The sequence below is a fragment of the Zeus faber genome (genome assembly GCF_960531495.2).
Source record: "Zeus faber genome assembly, chromosome: 7".
In the NCBI taxonomy this organism is placed as follows: domain Eukaryota; kingdom Metazoa; phylum Chordata; class Actinopteri; order Zeiformes; family Zeidae; genus Zeus; species Zeus faber.
The window spans coordinates 23,472,070-23,489,477 of record NC_137203.1 but is presented as its reverse complement, the minus strand read 5'-3'; the positions used below and the strand labels follow the sequence as shown (position 1 = coordinate 23,489,477).

The window sequence follows — 17,408 nt, the reverse complement described above, 5'->3', positions numbered from 1 at the left end:
TATATATATATATATATATATATATATATTTGGCACCTGACCATAGTAGCTGTACTGTATGTTAATGAAAAAGATATGTAAGCTAAAAACTAGTTCCATGACCAGATAAAACTGCCAGCCTAATTCGCCCTATCCTAATTTCTTCAAAATAAAAAGAAATTAAAAACAAACAAAAAAATAGCCAGTAAATGTTTGAACCCGACAACGGGTAAGTGTTTAAACAACTCTAAAAAAAACACACTCAACCAGCTTCGAGAAACAACTCAAGAGTTAATATTGAACGTCTGGCGGTTCTAATTCAACGTTATCTCTCCAGTATTTCCTGCTCTTAATAACTGCACCGTGAATAGCCAGGCCAAAAATAGAAAGCAATAAAAAAAATTAAAATAAGAGAAATGTGCCTTCTACTCCCAGAGCCAAATGACTTCTGCCATGTGCCAAACACGCGCGTCGTTTTGGTTCCAGCCACCTGCCCCAGAGGGGATCAGGGAGGAGATGCTGCCTCATCAGCAGGATTTCCACTGTTTGGGAGCAGTGCTTTTCATTTGAACATTTTTCTTTTTCCTCCAAAATAATTGGGCAAAAAAAAAAAAAAAAAAAAAAAGGAAAAAGAAATCCCCGTGGATTACGACGATAATGGTATCGCGTGAGAAATGTCTTCCCGCTCCGGCGTCCGGATTCTACCTCATTAGCAATTGTAAAGGTTTGAACACACTTTGGCCTTTTGCCCTAAATACCAAAAAAATATGAAGGAGTGCGGCTACATTATGCGATGAATCCTAGAGATAAGTCGAGAAGGTGTGGGGGACCAATACGTTTAGCGGGCGAAATGTTGGAGGTACATTAAAGGCTGAGGATGACAGAGAGGAGGCTGAAATTATGATGTTTGGACACAGGAGGAGTTGTGCGACATCCAGGCACTGCTTCAGCTTCTCTTCAATAAGAGCTGGTCGGGGATGTGGCAAGTTTCTTCCCGATGTACACACTGATACGACGGGAGAGGACAGAAAGTAAATACACATTACAAGGGTTTTGTTCTCTTATTGAGCAGTTTGTAAAATAGAATGCAACAAATTGGTCATCCCCATGGAGACTTACCCCAGACCAATAGCGAGAATGTGTGAGATGAGTAAGGAAGGGATGAAGACTTTGAGGAACTCTGCGGAGAACACGCCGCCTTTCTTCATCACACCGCTCTTCCTCATGCTGAGAGACACGGAGCGCCGAGGATGCCGAAAGTGGAACTCCCTGAAGGGAATAACGGTTCAATCAAGTTATTAGGAGTCAAAGGTTATGGAGCTTAAAAAAAGATGAGACTAATTATATGGATAGATAGATAGATAGATAGATAGATAGATAGATAGATAGATAGATAGATGGATAGATGGACAGATGGACAGATGGACAGATGGACAGATGGATAGACAGATAGACAGATAGATAGACAGATAGATACTTTATTCATCCCTGAAGGGAAATTGCTGTAAACGACAGCGTTCATCAAAAAATAATCCATGAGAAAGCAATTGAATATAAAGTAAAATAATAAAATGTAAAATATATATGGAAAACGTGGAAACGGTTAACAACGATTAACTTTACATAAAACAATATGACAATATAGACTAAACCTCATGATAAACAACAAAATATATGAATAAGAAAATAAAATAAAAACAGTAATAAAATAAATAATAAAAAAAATAAATGTGATAACTAATGTAATAAAGCCAGCAGTGAACCAGAAAGCTGAACCTAAGATGAGAAAAAAATAAATAACTTAACGACAAAAACATTAAAAATAAGCATAAACATTTGATGAAACTCAATAGAAAAATAAACCTAAATTAAACAGTAACATTAAAAATAAGGTTAACAAAATTCTGAAAGTATTCTTTGTGATTGATGGAGAAAAGGGTTGAGTGTCTGCGTTTCCTTACTTTGGAGGGATATTTTCGGGCCTGCTAGACCAGTCAGCCACCCAGTCTACCCCCTTGTTCACCAGGATGACTTCCTCCCCGTCTTTCTCTGGACCCTTCTCCTCCTCCTCGTCCTCCTCGTCCTCCTCGTCCTCCTCCTCCTGCTCCTCCTCTGACTGCAAATTTCCCCAACATTTTGCATTTCAGAATCAGAATCAGTTTATTCGGCCTGGTATATTTACATATACTAGGAATTGGTTCTGGTGACGTTTGGTGTGTTACACTGCGGACCAATAGTATTAAAAAAAAGGACAAAGATTGATAGTCTGAAAAAATGGAAATAAAATAACTAATAAAATACAATTAAAAAAGTGATTAAAATTTAAATTTAAATTGTCAAATATATAAAAATAGCCCAAATCCCCCCCCCCAAGACACACAAATATACAAAATGCGATACTATGCACAGGATAACTTATACAACATGAAGGGGTAATAAATAATGAAAATGGGAATTGACAGTCATATTTTACCTGGCTTCCTCTTACACTCGACATATCTACGTCAAACGTAATCTGACCCTCATCCTGGTCTGGACTTGGAGGTCTGTGAGGACTGACAATAAACACACAAACCAATTAACAATAAAAAATCTGGATCTGAAAAGTCGATCTTTCTCCCCCCCCCCCTAAACCCACCTATCGCAGGAGGAGCTGCTGGGGCTAGACTCGTGCTGTGCATCAAGCAAAATCTTTTCCATGTCTCCGTTGTGGATGGAGGACGACGACGGCACGTGCTCCAACCCCCCGACCAGACTTTCCTCTATTTCCTCGGGCAACACCGCCACGGGCTGAAGAGTTTGACTCTCCTCCGTGTTCCCGTTTATCGGATCGGTGGCGGGCAGCATCAGAGGGCCCGTCTGCGGGCCCTGCGTCGCCGTGTTTCCGTTCATCTCCAACTCCACCCAAGAGCCTGAGAAACACACCGAGACAGAACAAAAAATAATATATTTTGCAGTTGATCATCGCTGGTGCAAATAAAAAAAGTTGGAGCTAAGTCAATAGGTCACATCATAATGCATTTCTTAAACCGTGCTTAAAAACACACTAGCAGTGGCAGGAGAGGTGGTCGTTTACGTAAGTAAAAGTACAAATAACCTGACACAGAATAATTCTAGTAAAAGGGAGAGAACCACAATGTTATGCTATCATTACCTTGATAAAACAGAGCTGCAGGTTTTTTTCTGTAGATCGGTGCACATGCAGATCCTGATTACAATTTTGAAAATAAAAGTGCTGTCATAGTAATTTTCAAGGATATGGACTGAATACATCATTGATTGGCAATGCTAAATCAACACTTTGACAGATTTAGTCCATGTTGATATTTTGGCCTAAATATAAATTAACTTTTTTTTTTAAAGAGAAAAAAAGTATAGATATTTGCTTTGAAACGTAGTGGAGTGAAATCTTAAAGTCTCCTAAACGGAATATACTCAAGTGAAGGACAGAAACACACAGTACTACTTAGATGCATCCTTCATCTATTTTCATACAAAAGCCTATTCCATTCAATTTAGCCATATTTGACTGTTATGCAATGAACATGCAATGTACTTTATATAAAAAAAGATAAATAAATAATCTAGGTCATTGTAATGTCCATAACAGTTTACCTTCAAATATAACAGCCTATATCCCCTAATTACAGATGTTTAACCCAGCGGAGAATAATATATCTCCCCTTCCACAGCAGCTACATGATCACACACACTAAGTGCCTGTTTATTGTATCCATTAAAACACGCAGTCCTTCGTGCCGCTGCCCCGCAAACAGACTGCGTCTTTTAAGAAGGAAACAGAGTTATGTAACCTGTGGGCGACCAGCGTGATCCTCATTGTGTGAAACTGCATACCCCCCCCCCCCCCCCCCTTCGGCCTAATTTAAAACAAATGCCAATTTATTTTATCCGACGGTGAAAGATCCACTGGGTACACAATTACAGTACGAACGCTCCGGATTAGGGCAGATGCAATGTGAAATATTTGGTACAATATAATATTGCATTAGTGCAGATTCCACTCTCCTTTTGTCCCAAAGTTGTTTTCGTTTGGGTCTAGAGCCCGCCCACTGGGCAAAAACCGCTTCGCGGATTGGTTGAAATCCCGACCAGCAAACATTTTAAGGCCTCCGATTGGACGCTTGCACCTGACCCGACCGCGCGTCATGGCCGCCCCAGAAGAAGGAGCGATTTTGCGCTCGATCGAACTTTCGCAATAAAAATCCCCGCCGAACGACCGACGTCGCGGGAGGCGGCCCCCTCGAACACCGAACGCCGGCGTCCATCCAACGCGCCCGACGTGGAGACGGCCCGGCGGACGCCGCGACGTACCGTGAAGCACAGGCTCGTCGTTGTTGTTGTGCTGAGCGGCGGCGGTAGACATGTTGGCCGCCGACTCCCGGGCCCGATCAGCATGACGCGCATGCGCAGAAGCCGGGCCAGGGGGTCTAGACACGGCGGCCCGGGACCCCCCGGCTGACCGGCGACCAGCGATGGAGGTCGTCCCCCTGCAGGGGGTCTGTCTTGTGCAGGGTGCCGTGGCTCGCCGACTGGAATGTTTGTGTTTCGCAGGGGGTTATTATGGCCAAACCAAAAAAATAATAATAAATAAAAATCGAAATGAAGTTCATCCAGTCTTTTCTGGGGATTGCGTGCATATAGCAAGGATATGAATACATATATATATATATATATATACACAAGGGAAATACATATAACTTCAATTGTATATCGGGTGGGGGGGGCTTATAAAATCAATGGCTTAGTTTACACAGTTAGTATTACCTTTGGGGGTTTTAAAACAAAACTCCTGATTTGTTTTTAATCCATTAAAAGCACCAAATTGTTCTCTTTACCCCTTTTGTTTGACAATAGTCGTGGAGAGTATTTTCAGCACGCAAAACAATAAGAGTAATTACTTTATTCAGGATTCATAACCAATATGCTTAAGTTTCCTCTAAATTTAACCTTTATTTCATTTGACAAAGACAAACAGAGCTATACAGTGAACCTTTTGTATTTTCCTTTTTTTTTTTTTTTAACAGATCGCCAAAAATCTACAATCTTTATTAAAGAGCCCCTTGAAATAAACATACAAATCAATCAAAATCACACAAAATAAAAGTGCATTTCGTTTTTGACTCATGTGATACATTATACATGTATATAATGCTGCTGGCGTGGGAAAACCTCCTAACTCCAAATAGGGTGATTTGTATTTTTATGTTTTCATTATCATTTGAGTAAAAATGGGGCTTTTAGGTCCTCTATGTGCAGAGAAATCTGTCCAGTACTCAAAACCCATTTCAAAAATGCATGATCAAGGTGAAAATAAGGCAGTTTTTCCTAAACTAAAGAGAAATTCCCACATTGAAGAGACAAGGTTTCAATCAGTCAGCAGCAATACATTTCCCCTGAGCAGTCTCCTGTCTGGCATACCAGCAACTTCAAGAAACATACTTGATTATCTAATTTCTACGAATGCTTTGAGGAAAGGCAATGGGGTTCTTCTGGCCATTTGGTCATGGGCTTCCACCATAGCCAGAAAGACGACAAGGGAAAAGTGTGTGTGGGGGAGTTTAATATTTTACTAGTGACTTATTTTGTTACCACCACCAATGCCCTGGTGACAATTTCATCATTGTAGATTCATATTTTGGATATAATCTGCATACTAATTCAATCCAATTTGTGTAATTTCGGTGAAAAATGCGATTTTGTTATAGTAGACACCGGAACAGTAAAATAAGACAGTGTGAATTGGTACAAGATTAACACAAAACACAAAATCTCCAATATCACAAGGTAGGGGTTTCCACGTGAACAGACAAGGCTGATAAAAATATATATTTCAATGTTTATGTTGGAGTTTCCCCTAAATACACTACCCGGCTGTGCATATCTGATGCAATGTGTGACAATGGAATGAGATGGTATGACATTAGGCAAGTTCTTCAACATATTAAATACCCTTTACTGACAGCGAGATGCTCCCGCATCAGTTAAAAACAAAAAACAGTCGCCATAGAAAAAAAATGACAGGCAAAGTGTCTTATGACTTGAGGATAAATAGCCCAAACCCTGAGGAAGTGAGACTCATGACAGTAGAATTCCACCCTATGGAGGTCACGAGAATTACAGTTAATTTGTGGCATTTGTCATTTCAGGTGGAAATTCCTTCTCGAGTCCAGACTGAAGCACATCAATATTGGTAAATATGATCCACTGAGCAAATAAACATTTTAGGCCTGCATTTAAAGTTTTACCCTGTCATCTATAGGCATTCTGTCGGATGGAGGAAAGCGTGTAGTTCATCAACCTGCATGTTTCAGAAGAGAAATGGCAGTATGTGACTGAAGCAGGGGTTAGTAGAGAGAAAGCAGAGTATGTTAGTGTGTTTTGGAACCATTTCCCGTGTTCCAAAGTAGCACAAAGGAACAGTTCTACACAATACCTGGAAAACATGTGCCTCAGACTTCCCCCAAATTATTACCATAGAATTATGTCCTGTACAATTGTTTGTACAGGACTTAACTCTAGCATTGCGGGCCAGTAGGCTTCAAAATCATTAACTGTCTAGTCAACTGACGTGACTAGTTTGAGTGAACTAAATTTCACAGTTTTGCACATTACTAGTAGATAAAACCAGCATCCAAATCAAGGCCGACAGGGGCCTACTTATTTTTATTCATTCCTTACACAACGAGCATTTTCTTCCGATAAACACATCCATGGCACACAAATGGAACTTAAAAGATCCACATTAACTTTTAAACTAACCCAGAGGCATCTAAATAAGTTCTACAAATTATTAGTTACAGTTAGCCAATTTGAAAAGAAAAGGTTCTAGTGCTTGTGACTACAGAGGTACTGACAGCTGTCATTTTTCTTTGGACATCAAACATTGAAAACAAACCCCTTGATGTCAATAAACATTGGATAGCATTTTAGCAACCGCCAGACAAATCCAAAAGACTCCAGAGCCATGACCCAATTGATCATTGTATTGAGCAACCTCCCTCAATCTACATATCAGTCCAGGACATACAGCTTAAAACATTTTTCTATTGCCTTGGTTCATAAAAGAATAAACCAGCTATGGATATCTTCTGTTACTAGGTACAATATAAAATCATAAGGACAAAACCTACACCCCAGGAAGTCAACTGACCAATCAGCAATGACAGACCAGGCTTTGTGGAGATTTTGGCAGTCACCAAAACAGCCATGCCAATGTAGAATTAGGCCACAACACCATTATGACATCCCACAGTGACCTTGTGCATCAGACCTAATCCTGAGCGTTTCATGGTGGTCCTCAAAAGTGCAAGGGTGAACAGGGCATTTCACAGAGGAATCTGCTTTTCTGCCTGCAATACAAAACACCCCTGAAGAAGGGCACCATGATCCACAGACCTTTCACTGAAATTCAAGCTCAAAGTTTTTCATAGACCAGCCATAATCACAGGACAAATCTCCATTCTTCTCCCAGACCCAATTGAGCAAGTCCATCTGTCTTTGTGGTGTCAGTGTACTATACATTAGAGAAGATGGGGCTCAAAAAACTTGGCAGCCACACATAGCTGAGGGCAAATACGGAGTGTTGACAGTTTGTATTTTCCAGTGTTCTAGGCCAATGCAAAAAGGTGACAAAAACAAACAGCTCAAACAAAGTCTTAACAAAATAGAAACCAAACTCCATTACAAACACTTGGTAGATAGGACCAAAAAAAGGAAAAAACACATACTGATGGCACCAAATAAAAAATAAAAAATAAAGGAAGTTATATTGACCTAGCCAATAACTGTACCCGAACAGCATTTCCCCTCAGTTGGGACGTAGTAGAAATGAGTTGCAGTGGTGGCAAGGTGAATGGCGTGCTCCCAATCCAAGTAAGGCTGAATCCCCAGGTCTGGACAGGGGAGTGAACTGTCCTCCCCCTCAGGTGCTGGCCACACTTGGAAATGCACCCGTGTCCACCTGCGATGGGGTGTGCAGTCGCATGCCGGCTTGCACTCACTGACAAGAGTGTGCCAGGCTTTTCACATATGCAATTCCAAAAACCAACAAGGGTAGCATCCCAAGAGCCTAGACATGGGGATGCAGCCTAAGAAAGCCATCAAAACAGATCACGTTATTTAGGTGAGGATCTGAGCAGTGGGGCCTAAGCAGAAACTGGACTCTGGGCGGGGGGGGGGGGGTTGTTGTCAAAATGCTAGTTCAGTTTGTCCTGGAATATGTACAGGTTATTGGTGGTGGCCACTGCGATTATGTTGTCCAGGGGGTGCCAGGCAGTATGGAGGATCTTCTTGTTAAAGTCCAGACTGTCTACACTGATCTCGTCCTTTTTGCGCTTCCCACCTGTACACACTTTGCGCGGCTTCAGAACGGACCGAGGCTTGCTGTTTTCCCGAGATGCCTCTAGGGTCACGTCCTGCCGGTAGCCTCGGTCAAACATCCTGAAGAAGTTGTTGTAGGAGCCCGTCATTACGACGCTGCAGAGGGAATGCAGAAGAAATGTCAAAATCCTTTTAATGATATGGGCAGGGCTAACTCCTCTGGTCCCAACCTAACAGGAAGAGCAGACATAATTGGTCTGTATGCAGCCCATAGGTAGTGTGTCCGATAAGCTCTGCTGTGAGTGGGTTCAAATAATGACAATCTAAATAGGACAGGACAAAAAAATTACAATAAAATTAAAAAAAACTCAAGAAAAAAAAAGCTTTCTTAAGTCACAAATGTAAGACTTTGTTGTTGAAGAAAATGCCATAAAAATGAGCAAGTCAATTAAATAATTAAATCACAAGTTAAATAAACGTTGTGAAGTTTATTAATATATGTTTTTAACTATTAATTTGGCTATAATTTATTTCACCACCACATTTAACCACACTTAAACACTGAAAGTGGTCTTCAATTGATAAATGCTTTATGTCAGTCAAAATGCTCCACCCACTGAGTGCTACCTAATTTTGAATTTTGATGAATGGGCAGCATTTAAACACACTTCCAATGACCAAGTGTTCTTGACTTGATACGGTGGTGACAGAGGGAACTGCAGTCAAATTGAGTCATAAAAACATTGGTGAGTGAATATCAGTGAGATCTAAAATATGAAGGTTTTAATTAGACTGACTAACTTGCATAAATTAAGATTTTATTTGACATCACATTGAATAGCTGCTGGTTTCTCAATTGATTATTTAACTTGGTTGTGTATTAGGCAATGACATTCAATTTGAACATGAATTTGAAGATTCATCATTTGGTTTAATATTAACTTTCTCCAGAAGATCCTCTTAGGTAAAACACTATTTTTTTTTTTAATCTAAGAGATATTTTAAATGATTGTGACTCAACTTGAGTGATTTGCCTGAGAATCCTATAGCTGCAATATGTAGTACGATGCATGTACAGTCATGACCATGATAGGCCTATGTTGCGCTGCTTGCATGTCACTTGGATCCAATCACTTGGACTCTCAATAATAATAATAATAATTTAAAAAATAAGGTTTAGGTTTTACATGCAAAATTGTCCCTTTAACCATGGGTTCATTTCTGCGAACACCAATTCCTATGGTAGCCTCACATTTTAAGTGGGGTGATGGATTAGCAAATGCTCTAGAGCAGTCCAGTAGACTGATGCAGCACCAACCAGAGGTCAAGCCATTTCCACTAGTTATGTACAAAACAAAAAAATGAAACTGATAAATGAAAAGAGAGGCACCCACCTGTCATTCCCATTCCAACAGCACTCAAACTTGTCAAAGATGCAGTCGTTCTCATAGAGCGAGCACAACTTACTCCTCAGATATTCGTGCACCTGTTGGACAGGAGTCACATATTTCAGTTACAGATGGCTAGCTTAACAATGGAAACATCAAAACAAATACAGAACTTTTAAGTAGTGACTTGTGAAAACACCTCACTGTTTTAAGACTTATTTAAATCGCAAGTCAATAAAACTTCATCGAACGCAACCAAATGACATCACAAATAATACGTCGACAAATGCAGACCTGATATGTCTCCACCGGCCTTGTCTCCATGTTGAGATCCCATATTTTGACAGACAGATAGTCCCGGGTCATCATGTAGCGCCCGCTGTGGCTGAACTTGACGTCAGATATAGACGAGATTATTTCAGAGAAGAATGAGCGGTTGTTCGGATCCTCCGGCTCTTCGAACACTGATAAAAGAAGAGGTGGTATCAACGGAAGAGAACTGCCTCAAGATAAGAGCGCGATATGTCCCGATGCCGCAGCGCAACATTCAGTCCCAAGCGGTATATATTTTTTTAACTGCAGGCAGCAGAGGGACGAACTGAAGGGACGAACTGAAGGGACTCACGTTTGGAGTGCTGGTCACACAGTGCCGACGCTCTCATGTCACACAGTCGGATGGTACCCTTGCTGCTGCTGTAGACAAAAGTGTTGCACTGATTCGGGTGGAATTCAGCAGCTGTGATCACCTCCGTCAACTCCTCCATATTAGTCGGCTTTATATCAACAATGTCTGAAGGAGACGAGTCAAGGGCTAGAATTTGTTTGCTGTTTCCCCACCCACACACAATAAGACAGAGAGAGTAAATAAGATATTGTTACCAACTCTTGAGTCTGTTGAAAAACCAAAATGATTTGGGGAAGTTTTTTGTTTTTTTTTGGAGCCTCAAGGCTGCTAAGAAGAGGATACTGAAGCTGCGGTCGGTGATCTCCAAGTGCCAGAGGTTGATGCGAAGGTCGTCTGCAGACAGGTAGGTCTCACAATCACTGTTAACAGAGATGGAGTTGATGTGATAGGTGTGAGCATTAGCAAACACACGCCGGGGACTCGCCTCCACCATCAGATCCATGGGCCGAAACACCGGCACCTGCCAACAAAGCAGAGATTGGCGTCAATTATTGGGCACAATCTCATGATTCGATTTTCATAGAGGGTCACGATTCAATTCAACATGGATTCAATCTGATATTGATGAGATGGCTCACGATACGAGATAGATATCGCAATTATTGATATTTTATACATCATGACAACTACTAGCTTGTCAGCTACCAACTTTTTCAATGGTTAATTTGTTATTATTAACCATATTTGTATGACACCTTTCACATGATATGCAACGCAATGTGCTTTACATTCAAAGGCCATCAAATAGTATGCATTTACAATGTACAATAATGAAATAATTAAAAGAATTAAATAAATTAAGAATAAGCTAATCAAAGAAAATATACAAAATTGCATAAAAAATAATTAAAAACCTTCTATATACACACCGTACACCTTCTGACATGCATTCAACATAAATATTTCATGGAACAAATTTAGTCTAATCCAGAAATCAAATGTTCAAATTAATTTGCGACTAGGGCGGTATTTCATTTTTAAGCATAACTTCCAAACAAAAATAAATATTGCAATTTTTTAATTGATTCAGAAGTTGCGATGGAATTTATTAAAGTACTGGCATTTTTTAACCTAACCCATGTGAAGGTTCAGGCGATAACATGGCAGTTAATAAGCAGGTGGTCCCATCTTTCGTCAGACTTTACTCACAACTCACGTCATGTCCAATCAGCGGTCTGAGTGGCTGAAATACATTTCATGATTTGTACAGCAAGTGACTACGTTCTGCAAGATGAACAGGATATTGTACACAATACCAAAAAGCACACGCCACTCCCCACACACTCCGTTTGAGATGGATAACCAAGGGGCAGGATGCAGAATGTTTAATAAGATCTCCCTTTTACATACCCGGAGTGACGTGACACTGTTGGGATCTCTGTACCGCCCGTCTTCCTCCTTCAGATTGTATCCCTCGGGTCGCTTGTCTCGCTCGCTGATTTTCCACAGCTTAATGGTTTTGTCTGAGAGCAGGAGAGACGGCACAGCTGAGGACAACCCTATGTCCGGTAACATGTCACAATGCGACCGCTCCACTGCTCGGTTGGTGGACAGGAATTCATCTCACAATAGTTTTTAAATTCTTTATAAAAGAATGATCTCGACGGTAGAGCTGCTTTTAGTACTAACCATTTGTGGACAAAAGAAACTGCGCCGCATTCTTCTGAGGCAACCACCGGATCTTATTTATCTTCTCTTCAATCTCAAGGCTTTTCAGGTAGTCAAACTCGGGCTCGTGGCTCTGGAAGGTGCTGTAAACATTGTATTCTCCACGGCACTGGGGCTGATTCTTACTCTGAAGAAGAACAACAAAAGTTTTGAGTTGCTTCAAGACCCACTTCATCATGTGATGAACAAACAAACAATGAAACTGGTAAAATTGTTTTGGTTTATTTTGGCTAAAAATCGTAGTCCAAAGCAGAGCATACAACTTCCTTTACCCACTCCTAACTGTGGATTCGATGAGGGAAAGAGTCACACTAATGCTACCTTGGTGTTCAGTGTTTTTGAATCGGATACAGAGCTTTTTTTGGATGCAATATTAAATTTCAGTACAATTCAAATGGAAATCGAAAAAACATCTAAAATGCTCAGGTCAGATATTTGCCACTGAACCGTCCTGCCCATGTCATAGCGCCATGTGCCAATGCAAAGGTAAACATTGCCTCTTGAAACAAAGTGCTCTTTCATATAAGATGATCACATACGCCATTCCAATAGGTCTGAGAAAAGTGAGTCATCAGAAAAGAGCACAACACTCCCACCACTCCTGCTGTGCATTCAAATACTGGTGGTGGGAAACGCTGCTCAATAATTCAAGAGGTTATTTGTCACATACGTATACATACGGTCATTGGCTGACACCTATCCAGTTTCCTTTGTTTCTATGGCAACTGTACACATGTTCTGTGAGCACACGCATGGAGGCCAAATGAGCATGTGAACACACAAACAGGTTGCATAATACATTAGAATTAGGACTGCCCCCAAATAGTCGACCAAACGTTAGTCAATGAGAAGAGTCTTAGTCGACCATGTCTTTAATCGGTCGGTTAGTTGCAGGGGGGAAAAGGAGAAAAAAAAAAAAAAACCTATATGGCCGGACCTGTGTATGAAACCAAGAGGGCTTTTAATATGAAACTAATTTTAACAAAAATAAATGTTGGCAGTCCCAGGAGGCGCAGCAAGTAAGTGGTTCTGTGAAGCGGCGAGGTCGGGCAGCGCTGTAGAGCCGGCGGCTTTACCAGATCTCGTCCGGCCTCAGGAAATGCGCCCGACAAGGGGTCCCTAATAAGGGGACCCCGATACCGGGAAAACGATCTTCTGTACGCCGCATTTCAGTGTAAATGATATCAATATTAAATTTAAATGTGTACATTAATAAAACAATAATAGGGCCTAATAAGTTTAACCAATGTAATGTTTAACCAGTTTAATTTACAGGCAGCTTGCATCTTGCGAACAGCGCTCGCAAAATAAGATTTATATTTTAAAGCCCCGGAACACAAACATTTTATGATGCCCCAAAAACATATTTAAATAATTAAATTAATACCATCGACGTCCAACGATTTCTCGACTAATGGCTTGAACTGACGATCAATAGTCGACTGGGAAAATCTTTGGTTGAGAGCAGCCCCAATTAGAATTAGTATTAATGTGGCAAATCTTACCTCTGGCTCCTGCTGAAAGATGACAACACGACCCCCCTTGTCCCCGGTGGCCAGCAGCTCCCCAGAGTGGTTAAATTCAACAGTTGATATGATGTCAGCTGTCAGAAAGGCATTTGATAGAGATTATGCTTCAATTGCTGTTCCAGATTCAAGAGGTTTATTCGTCGCATACATATACATACTTCCATACATATATGCAGTGAAAAATCAATGCAACGCACCCGGTGGTTATGCACAATATGTTTGAGACTGAACACAAGCAAGCTACCTCTGAATATTTTATGCACATCACCACTGTGATATATTTGGCTGGGATTTCAAATAAAATATTGACTCTTTCAGGTAAGCAAAGTCAAAAATAATTATTAATCAGACTATCAATTATGTGGATACTTCGCTCTAATTAGGTGGCATGTCAAACTGAAGTAGTTCAAATTAGTTTAATAGTGGAAATTGGGTAAGTCACCTTCAGCAAAGAGAACATAATGACTTGCTGTTTTCAGCATTAACACCCTTTCAAGTGACCACAATATAGAAATCCATATTTTATTAAAGACTTCAAGAAATCCAAAATCATTAATTGACTCCACACGCACTCTCATAAAGGACAATCACAGTTAAAGAGAATGAAAGTGTCTCACAATTGTTGCATTCAGTCAAGCCTATGCATTGCTTTGTTTATTGACACAATAGGTAGAGGCTTGCATTTATGCTCATCCTCAGGCAAGGCTTACAGTAAACATCCATGTGGGACGTCACACTACACGCACACACACGCAAGTCCACCATATACTGTAAACAGGCCTGCCCTGCGAATATTCTACAATAGGGAATGGGAAGGTTACCTGTGCCTGCTACGCTGTTACCTGCTTACCCTTTGTTTTGTCTGGCTAAAAGGTTTGTTAAATCGGTCAAATCGGACAGAGAAGGAAAGAGATGGAGAAGGGAACAGGGAAAGAAAAGGGACCCTACCGGGAGAAATTGAATCTCAATGAGGAGCAATGATATTTGGAGAAACTAAACACACTAAACAACAGTGATCCATATGACTGGGCAGCCCAAGACTGGATTACAGAGCCAGATGTACTACCACCACTCACATACCCAGACATTGTAAACAATCTTGTTTTTGGACTGAATGTATACTGTACACTTTGCGTGAGTTTGAAAGTTACAAGTCCCTCAAAGCTCATGAGCAGTTTTGCAGTGGCTGGGTGCAAGATCTGCTAATTCACAAGCCGGTAAACTGCAAGAGCGCAGTCATGAGCCCCTTTCCTAATGCACGGAAAGCTGCAAATCTACTGGCAACGTTCCGTATTGGCGACATGTGGGAATGGGAGCCTGCGAGCGAGCGGACGGGCTGAACGGGTGGAGAACATTCATTCCCTGGAGGCAGAGAGTGTAGGGCAGATTGAAAATTATCACTCATTTAACAACCTTGGGTTTAGGGTTATTGTGTCCAGAACGGGGGGCTCTGTCCCCTCTCAGTCAACGGAGGGAAGAGTCAGTGGGGCGGGTAGACGGGGCGAGAAGCTCTGGTCTAAAAACGGATTCTGTTTGCCTAGTCTCATATTATATTAGACACCTCTTGGTGAGCATGGCGCAATGAATCCGGAACCATCATCTAAGTGGGAACAGAACCGATATGGAGCTTTTCCGTAAAGAAGGGCAATGTGGGAATGACTGCCTACTGCCTTTGCCAGAATTTTCTATCCAGCAATGTTACGGATTCCATGCGGGAAAGGGGCTATACTCGCAAAGGTAAGGCGGCACTCCTCATTTCGGCCCAATTATAAAATCAGACAAAATACAAAACTTTCAAAAACCATCCTCTATGTTATTATGTTATTGAGTCAAAAGCAGTGTGTTTGATCAGTCACATTATTAATGAAAGGGTTTCGCTATAATCTTGGACCTTGTTAAATAACTTGGATTTTTGTACTCGCAGTAGGCAGATATGTTTAGTATTTGGAGTAGAAATGGATGGAGATGTGATTTTCACTAACAGAAAGCCAGGGGGATCCTCCAAGTGTGAGGAAGAAACTAAATGGTGATGTCAGTTACGCAAAATTCAACACTGCGTGATGTCAACTTCACATTCCCTATACTAGCATGAGTTCTATCAGCGTACCCCTTGGCATGATAAAAAATAAAAGAAAAAAAGAAAAAAAAGAAAAGAAAAGAAAAAAGGTACTGCACAACTCCACCCAAACCGATTATATTACAATTGCATGTTTGCATCTAGCATCGCGAAAGTGTTGATGTGGTAGGTGTAAGCATTGGTGAGTTAATTGGTTTGTTACGGAGTGTGAGATCATTCGGGAAAGCCAAGTTTAGGAATTGTGTTGGAAGGCTGTATAACAGACAAACTTGTAAGGCTCAATCAAATCACTGTATGAGATGGAAGACAAAGTATAAAAACGCGATATTATCTTTGGCACAATTGAAAACATCCGACGCATGCCCAACACAAAGCTCGACTTGCGAGTTAAATTTGGTTTTTACAGATGGAAGTTGTGGCAACTTTTACTTGTATGTTTAGTTGTAATTGACCATGCTCTGACAAGTTTTTTTAAATGGTGGTACAAGAAAACTAATTCAAACTGTTATTACTTGACAACTAACTTAAAAGTGATGCTATACTTAATGAAATTGTTATAACACGATTTTCAGGTTTTCTGTATGAATCCAGTTTCATCGACGGGGTGTATTATTATGAACACCCCATCTGTAAAATAAACAACAACCGAGAAATCCAAGCAAAGGACGACCTATCTTATAGGCACCTCACCAAAATAATAGGCAGTATCAAGTAATAATAAGAATGTTCAGGAAAAAAATGATTATTCTGGTGGAGATTATCTATATTTAAACGTAAAGCCAAATGGCTCGCCTTAGACCATGCACCATCCACCTAAACACAGACTAGGACCCAGGCAGGGTCCCATGCTGACTGATCAGCACATGCTTTACCTTCCGCCACATCGTCGTCCATCGCCCCCTTGACCTGGGAGAAGCACCACTGCACATCATGGCTCCCATCACCGGCTCCTGCACACAAACCAAGCAGTCCGTTTTAGCACGCTCATAGCTCGGCTCTCCCCAATCCGCCCCTCCGTAACGACGAGTGCGAGGCCACAACTGACAGAGCGAGCGCTCCGTCCGCCACTCATCAAAACAGTTCGAGCGTGAAGCGCCGAGGGCGACACGCACGGCGCGGCGCGGCTAGCCAACTAGCCAGCTAGTAAACCGGAGCCGCTGGCGAGCCGGAGCCGCTAGCTAGTTTAGCCGCGACCGGCGGAAAGAAACCAACGCGGCCCCTTCCGTGCTCCGCCCGCCCCACTGGCACGGGCGTGTGGCCCGCGTGCTTGCCTCACCTGCCATGGCACGAGACTCCTGGCTGCGGGCTCGGGCCCTGTTGTCGCGCTGGCTCGGCCGGTTCGGACCGAACGACACCGGAGATCAGTCACAACCACCGCTCAAAACCGGCAAGGCCCCGCAGCGTCCGCACAAGTCGCCCGGCGGGATCGCGCTCGACAGCGACAGTTCGCGACCAGCGAAGGGGAAGCGTAAATCCGCGCCGGGAGGTTTGCGGACTTTGAACTCCACTTTGAGGGTTTCCCTCCGGCTCCCTCTGCCTCTCCCTGCGTGCACTTTCAAAATGGCGCATGCACGGGCGGCGCTCCGCCAGCGTCACGCCGGGAAGATCTGCACCAATGGGAGCCAGGCAGCCGCCGACAGCGCCAACGTTTAAACCCCACCGGCGTCGGGTTCTACCAGGGGTGGGCTGGTAATCCGCATGCCGGGCATTTTCGCGGTGGGGCCGATATAATAATAATAATA

At 42.0% G+C, this 17,408-nt stretch overlaps 2 protein-coding genes across 3 annotated transcripts; both read right to left on the bottom strand.

The window, feature by feature from the left end:
• On the bottom strand, positions 1-4,422 carry bnip3la (BCL2 interacting protein 3 like a). Of its 2 annotated transcripts, none has more exons than XM_080003435.1 (6): positions 4,312-4,422; positions 2,618-2,891; positions 2,453-2,534; positions 1,941-2,095; positions 1,099-1,248; positions 1-985 (listed from the first exon to the last, which is right to left on the bottom strand). In XM_080003435.1, exons 1-6 carry the CDS (start codon positions 4,361-4,363, stop codon positions 937-939), a joined length of 762 nt encoding a protein of 253 aa, XP_079859561.1. In that variant the 5' UTR covers positions 4,364-4,422; the 3' UTR covers positions 1-936. The 2 variants fall into 2 exon arrangements, with proteins under 2 accessions (XP_079859561.1, XP_079859562.1); XM_080003436.1 differs by lacking the exon at positions 4,312-4,422 and adding an exon at positions 3,595-3,722.
• Positions 4,423-4,999: 577 nt separating this feature from the next.
• On the bottom strand, positions 5,000-17,200 carry ppp2r2aa (protein phosphatase 2, regulatory subunit B, alpha a). Its single transcript, XM_080003306.1, has 10 exons — positions 16,943-17,200; positions 16,539-16,616; positions 13,566-13,663; positions 12,022-12,187; positions 11,743-11,855; positions 10,675-10,852; positions 10,333-10,497; positions 10,002-10,171; positions 9,714-9,805; positions 5,000-8,475 (listed from the first exon to the last, which is right to left on the bottom strand). The coding sequence occupies exons 1-10, from the start codon at positions 16,947-16,949 to the stop codon at positions 8,196-8,198; spliced, it is 1,347 nt and encodes a 448-aa protein (XP_079859432.1). The 5' UTR covers positions 16,950-17,200; the 3' UTR covers positions 5,000-8,195.
• Between the last annotated feature and the right edge of the window lie 208 nt (positions 17,201-17,408).

Excerpts from the sequence above, each read along its gene's own strand:
- bnip3la (XM_080003435.1), bottom strand. The coding sequence starts at position 4,363 with ATGTCTACCGCCGCCGCTCAGCACAACAACAACGACGAGCCTGTGCTT. Across the intron at positions 2,535-2,617 it reads AGCAGCTCCTCCTGCGATAG|TCCTCACAGACCTCCAAGTC; the intron begins GTGGGTTTAGGG and ends GTTTATTGTCAG. Across the intron at positions 2,096-2,452 it reads CGAGTGTAAGAGGAAGCCAG|TCAGAGGAGGAGCAGGAGGA; the intron begins GTAAAATATGAC and ends GGAAATTTGCAG.
- ppp2r2aa (XM_080003306.1), bottom strand. Across the intron at positions 11,856-12,021 it reads GTTTCTTTTGTCCACAAATG|ACAAAACCATTAAGCTGTGG; the intron begins GTTAGTACTAAA and ends TCCTGCTCTCAG. Across the intron at positions 9,806-10,001 it reads GGCCGGTGGAGACATATCAG|GTGCACGAATATCTGAGGAG; the intron begins GTCTGCATTTGT and ends CCTGTCCAACAG.